Source organism: Aethina tumida, chromosome 3, assembly GCF_024364675.1.
Source record: "Aethina tumida isolate Nest 87 chromosome 3, icAetTumi1.1, whole genome shotgun sequence".
Lineage (NCBI taxonomy): Eukaryota > Metazoa > Arthropoda > Insecta > Coleoptera > Nitidulidae > Aethina > Aethina tumida.
The window spans coordinates 24,788,066-24,794,583 of record NC_065437.1 but is presented as its reverse complement, the minus strand read 5'-3'; the positions used below and the strand labels follow the sequence as shown (position 1 = coordinate 24,794,583).

The window sequence follows — 6,518 nt, the reverse complement described above, 5'->3', positions numbered from 1 at the left end:
TACTACCCATGTGGGAAGGCTTAGATTTTCCAACAAATTAACATAAATATTTCCATTTTTTGTATTTCTGGAGAATAAAATCTCTGTGACAAACAGAAGGCAGCAAAGCGTCTTCATTGTTTTAAACAAAAATGAGAAACTGTAATATTTGTTAATTTGAAAGAACAGTGTTTTTTGTGCTATGAATATCTGACGACATTTGGAAAGATTATTTTCGTTTATAGAATGAAGACAATTTTTTAACGATTTAATTCTGGATTGTAAAATGCACAATGTAAAAATATACATACACTCTAATGAAATTTCAGCGAAATTTCCAATGAAATAAACTATAGTGCATGATTTTATAACCAAGCCCTTGTATGTAAAGTAACTTTGAATAATTTCCCCAGCCAGTATGACATTCGTAAATATTTTATACACAATGTAACTAATAAGCACTTTGTCTTTACCAGTTTCAACTTTAAGTATCCTGTCTAAATCATTAATCCCTTTAATTACGATTCTTAAAATACCATTAATTTTGTTACTGTGTAGATAACTTGCTAGTAAGAAAATATATTGTTGCACAACAAGTAATTGATAAGTTACCACCTGATAGTTAGTCATACATGGATTTATTGCGCCCACGTGTAAAATAAAGTTCATCGATATTACTAAGCTAGTATAGAAGATTTCAAAATTTCCTAATACAAAATTATATTGGAATCTTCTCTTTTGAATTGTAAAAGGAAAAAGCCCTATTATTTTCTGCATAATGTAAGGCAAAAAAAATTGTTTATACACATCACTTGTCATCGTAATGCAAGTACAATCAACAATGGGAACTGTTTCAAATTAATATTTCTTTATTATAATTAAGGCGAGTGTTTATAAATTAAATAAAAATGTTTTGTTATATACTATTGTTTGAAGATCAATTTAGTAGTAATTAGATTATTAAAAGACACATTTTGTTACAATTAACTTAACCTGAAACCTAATGAGAATAATACTAATAAAATTAAAATGTCTTTATTCACTTACTGATAATACTATATTCTATTGTACTTAAAATAACAGGTTTTCGTAAACTATTACAATTTGTGCTCAAAATTAACAATAATAGAAGTATTGAATTGGAATCACTTTTTTGTTTTTTTACTCAATTGCTACAGGATCGAAAGCCCATTCCCAATTGCCAGCTTGATTTCGAAGGATTCCAACGTTGTCGCCCCAATTTGGTGGGATCTATAAACAAAATGAAATTTAATATCACATTAATAATTACTGACTTTCAGTTTAGCAGATAAAAATAAAGGATACAAAAGCTAACACAACTTACCAATCCTACAGACACAAAAGACATACATTTGTGCAACTAAAGTCTAACTGAAAATAAATTTGTTGTGATGTTTACGTGTGTGGATTGTTATAACAGTTTGATCATTAGAATGGTGCTTCTGTAAATAAAGAGAAACGATAAAACATGGGCAATATTAAGCTTAACTACCATAAAATGCAGAAAACAAACTGCTGCGTTACAAAAGGTTAATAAAAAAATTAATTACGTCTTTGGGCTTCAGAGGAAAATCAACCCTCATTGCAGGTTTGTGCGTCGGATTTACGACCTCAATAATTTTTGTACGTGGCCAAAATTTGTCCTTGTAGGCGGTAACCTTATACTTTCCGGGGGTCAACAATCGAAAATAATCTCCGTCATGAACTAAAATGAACAAGTTAAGAATATTGTTAGAAAGTGTTAATTCTATTAACAGCAATAAAATTACAAAACAAATATGATATCAGTTAACACAATTTTAATATTGTTTAAATAAATCATTTTATAAACATAATTGTTATTATCATATACACTCGGGGACAAAAGTTTGGAAACCATAAAATTGAGTTGTTTATTATTCGAATAATTAATAAACATTGAATGATTTAAATTTACTGTTCGATATCCTGTATAAGGAATTAATAAAAATAGTTCTAGGAATTGTATTTACTTTTATTAAGATATCATAAAATAAAATAGAATTTTATACAAGATTAACAATCTTGTTGTTCCACAACCATGAGCTTGTAAGACTCTTGCCCATCTTTTGTTCATGGAGTCAACCAATTTTTTGGTAATATCTGGAGGTATTTTTTTGTCTTTCCATTTAAAGACTTTTCACTAGCTCTGTCTTAATTTTTATTGTGTGCTGTCGTATATTCCTTTCTAAATAATTCCAAAGATGTTCTATAAGTGATGGTGAGGGCTAATCTTGTACTTTTTCTTGTTTGAACCAGTCTTTTTTGCATCTTAGTGGCATATTATCCCCCGCGAAAGATAGCATGTGGCCCTTGAATATGTTTCCAAAAACAAATCGATTTTAATATTATTAGGGTTTCCAAACTTTTGTCCAGATGTGTTTAATATAAACTGATGTTCAAAAGTTTCAATTCCTCTTATTTTATTATGATACATAGAACTGGACTGCCCTACTCAAAATTGAATTACTTTTACCTGAAGTAATGTCATGTTGAATATCATCATTCCGGCCATTGGTAATATTCTTCACATGTATAACGGCATTGCTGATGGGCGTTTTGGTGATGTAATTATAAACCAGTCCCTTAATGCCAATATGGGACTAAAACAATATAAACTTTAACATCGTTATATTTTAAAAAGCAAATCAAATGTACCTGCCAGATAAAGTTGATCAGCGCATTTTTATTCCTCTCCCATTCCTGCGCCAAGACACTGGCATCTGGATATTTGTCACAGCCCAGTTCAAGGGTCAGTTCAAAATCGTTGCTGGAGAGATAGTTGAAATCTTGCATACCTAAAGAATCACACCGAACAACATATGTATTGTGAGCCGTTTGTTTTACTAACCTCCTTCCAAGCTGTACCACTGGGCGCCGTTGGTAATGCCACCCTGTTTGGCGAACCTGTTGCTATCCACGTCGCCGCCGCAACCCTTTCTAGATGGACTGGCCATGTCGGCGTGACGTGTTGAGTAGGAAAGAGCCAGATGTCTAGAAAACAAATTAAAAATACTTGGAATGCTTTTGAAGTAGTAGTTTTTTTTACTTAAAGGTTTCATCGTCGGGAGTGGCGGCGTATTCATCAGTTTGCATGCCAGTTCTGCTCTCGTCGTAGGGATAATTAGCAACCAGATCGCCGCCATGGAGATTGGCTGATAACACGAACGGTATTTGCATTATCAGACGTATCACAGCTTTTGTCTCGGGTTGTAACTAAAAATATTATCCTTTTATTAATGACGAATTAGTACAAACATTTCATACTTACAGGTTCTTTCAGTCTACTAATTTGATCCAAAAGGTGGTTGTTCACGTCAACGTGATTTTCTTCATTGCTGTACATTATTCTGTCCAAGTTGGGGAAGTTTCTGTTCAAGTCGACTGAATTGTTATTCCGACGACCGATTAAATAATCTTGACCACCCTAATAAACAGTATGTTAATATCGGACAAATTTAATGTTAAACTTCGACTTACTGTATCGGTGGCCAATTGCCAACCATCTGGGTTCATGCTGGGCATCAAGTGGATGCGAGTGTTATCGATTAAATTTTGAATTTCCTCGTTTCCAGCCATATATTCGTCGCAAAGGTAGGTCGCCAGTTGCAACAGCAATTCTCTGCCGAGCACTTCGTTGCCGTGCATGTTTCCAATGTACTTAAACTCAGGTTTCACTACAAAATTAATCAAATTTATAATATAAGTTGTATGTACTGTGGGCAATATAATATTATTATCTACTGGATAATGTAATATATTTTGACATATTTATATAAAACTGTACATATTGTTTGGAAGCTTTTGTTACAAACATTTTTGTAAGGTGCATTTAAGAGCTATTAAGCTGATTTTTGAGTGAAAAAATGGAATAGTCACATTCACAATGGATTTAAAGAAAATGTTGTAACACATCAAGGTCGTCCATAGTTGGAAATAGGATGGAATGGAAATGGTTTTCACATAAATTAAGTGTTCTGAATCTTCATTATAATACAAGACCATATATCACATTAGACACTTTTGGGGGGGAATTAATATTGGCAGAAGAACCAAGCTCTTTTTAATGAAAACCACTTTGAATGCAGTTTAATATAGCGTTTCAATTGTGTTTTACCATTGTGTTACCTTATTTAAGAGAATATCCATTTTACCTTGGCCATCAAACCCCCCAGATTTTAAGTCAATAGAAAAAGTATGGGATGCTATGAAAAGAAGACTTCTAAATCGACAAAACCATTATGGAGACACCAGCAGCTAATTTGACGGTACAGGAGGTGTGTCGAATTCTGGACCAAGACAGGTTGATATTGAGTTTGCCAAATCGAAGTAGGGCACAATCGAAGAGTTCCGTCCGGATATTAATTATTAATAAAGAAAATAAATATGGCATAATTATTATAAATAACATAATAATAAATATTTGAATATTTGGTGAAGGGGGTGTAACATCATTTTACAATATATTTTTTACTTAATTAGTAACAAGCACTTTTATTAATTCATTATATTTTCACGTTAGTTATTTTTGTTTTATTACAAAGATTTAAAAATATTCAGGTGTTCCCTAGACACTTTAACTGTTTTTATTAAGGATCCATAAAATCCAGATATTTCTTCATGTGACTTTATTTATTTTTGTCATTGGCCAATTTTATATTAAATAAACTATTTAATTGTAAAGAGGAGATTAAAAGTGAATCAAAGATAGATTTTTTTCTTGAGGCATTTAATTCCTTGAACATTATTGACAAAAAAATTGTTAAATACTTAATATCCTTTCATTACAATAAAAAATGGGAATTGTGAAATTTCAATTTAAAATATATTTAATATTTTGATATTTTCCATATTTATTAAGTTTTATTTTTTTTTATTTAATAACAAATTTTGGTGATTCAAAAATTATGTATTTTAAATTTTGCAATAAGTGGTTTTAATTACTATAAATTATCTCCTAATGAAATTTATTATTTATTTATTTCCTCAAATTAAGGAAAAAACAATTTATACTATTGCTAAATTAATTAAAGTATTTATAATTAATCACATAATCAAATCATCAGAATTGATTAACACCGCTGACGTCAAACGTTAAGTAGTATAGGATATTACCTCTTCATAGTTTGTAGATAAAAATGACACACATGTTGATGTTCTCATACATACATACATAATTTATATCAAATTTATATAAAGTTTATTTAACCTAATTCTAATACTGTTTATGAGTATGTAACATTTTTTACTGAAACATCTATTTAAATATTATTATTGTTCTCTGAATCAACTGTTACCTTGTTAGCAAACATTTCATTATCGATAGCAAAATAGTTTTGTAAATATGAATGGAATTTCAGACTCGACCCGTTTTAACGTTGAAAAACACATTAGTTTAAACAATATAAAGCATACACAGAAATGGGAATAAGGAAACACCTATTTCAACCATAAAATAAGATTACTTATTGTTGAACTGCACTGCAACTAGGTTGTGATTATTTCACACAAAAACAAACACTTACTCATATTGTTTCTCATAAATATTTGCCAAAAGAGATATTAAAGTATCTTATTTATAATCAACAGCTTCCAATAGCATATCAATATTACTAAAATACCATCCAAAATTTTAAATTATAATTTTGAGGAAACAGGGTAGAGACTGTACACTAGTTTTGAATCATAACATGGCAATAGTTGACCTAGTCCATATGCCAGATGGTACGCTGGCATCAACCGACTGTCGATAATATTTTCAAAAATCCCTTCCAACTTACTCTGTTCATGGTGTCCGGGGTTGGTCGAGAACTCGATAACATAGAGCGGCACCCCCAAGACCGAGGTCTCGCTCAGCGTGTACAATCTGGTGATGTTGTCGCATTTCCCGTTGACTTCCTGCAAGACCCTCAGCAGCTCCTCGTTGTTGTGGTGTTTGTGTTGAAACTCCGGCGAACTTCCAAAGGCCAAAGCGAACACCGATAGAAAAACGACCACCGAATAAGACATACCGAAAACCAGAAGGACTCCACGTCGACTGGTCGACGATGCGATCAGCTGTGTTTGTGTGTTGTGTAGTTGTACACTTCGAATTTTGTGCGACGCCGTCCGTCAATTCATCGGGAATTGATGCGCCGTAGGGGAACGACGCGCGGCTCTAACACGGTCAGATATGGATTTTCTGCGGGTGGAGCCGACGTCGTTTCGTCCGCATCCACGTGGATTCGCTGACATTGTTTCGGGGGAACTCGACACTGACACGTCGACTAGGTTAAATTTTCGTCATTTTCGTTTGACGTTTTTCTCATGTTGTCAGCAATATACAGGGTATTAATAAAGCGTTACAAAATTTAATTTTTAACATATGATAAAAAATCTTGAAGTCACATTTTTATTTCTAAAAACGTTGTTTCTATGGAAATTTGCTCCATTTTTTAGTTATAGTTGGAAACATAGACCGAGTTCTAAAACCTTGAAAGAAAATCGATAACTAGATAATT

The 6,518-nt window shown here is 32.2% G+C and overlaps 1 protein-coding gene across 2 annotated transcripts; it reads right to left on the bottom strand.

Annotated features, from left to right (window-relative positions):
* Positions 1-998: 998 nt before the first annotated feature.
* Positions 999-6,276, bottom strand: LOC109593965 (carboxypeptidase E). Of its 2 annotated transcripts, XM_020009107.2 has the most exons (10): positions 5,799-6,276; positions 3,499-3,695; positions 3,290-3,445; positions 3,068-3,234; positions 2,870-3,012; positions 2,677-2,816; positions 2,495-2,621; positions 1,551-1,705; positions 1,325-1,442; positions 999-1,230 (listed from the first exon to the last, which is right to left on the bottom strand). In XM_020009107.2, the coding sequence occupies exons 1-9, from the start codon at positions 6,025-6,027 to the stop codon at positions 1,368-1,370; spliced, it is 1,389 nt and encodes a 462-aa protein (XP_019864666.1). In that variant the 5' UTR covers positions 6,028-6,276; the 3' UTR covers positions 999-1,230; positions 1,325-1,367. The 2 variants fall into 2 exon arrangements, with proteins under 2 accessions (XP_019864666.1, XP_019864665.1); XM_020009106.2 differs by lacking the exon at positions 1,325-1,442 and having other exon boundaries at positions 5,799-6,273.
* Between the last annotated feature and the right edge of the window lie 242 nt (positions 6,277-6,518).

Excerpts from the sequence above, each read along its gene's own strand:
- LOC109593965 (XM_020009106.2), bottom strand. The coding sequence starts at position 6,027 with ATGTCTTATTCGGTGGTCGTTTTTCTATCGGTGTTCGCTTTGGCCTTT. Across the intron at positions 3,446-3,498 it reads GGCAATTGGCCACCGATACA|GGTGGTCAAGATTATTTAAT; the intron begins GTAAGTCGAAGT and ends ACTGTTTATTAG. Across the intron at positions 1,706-2,494 it reads TCAACATGACATTACTTCAG|TTCATGACGGAGATTATTTT; the intron begins GTAAAAGTAATT and ends TGTTCATTTTAG.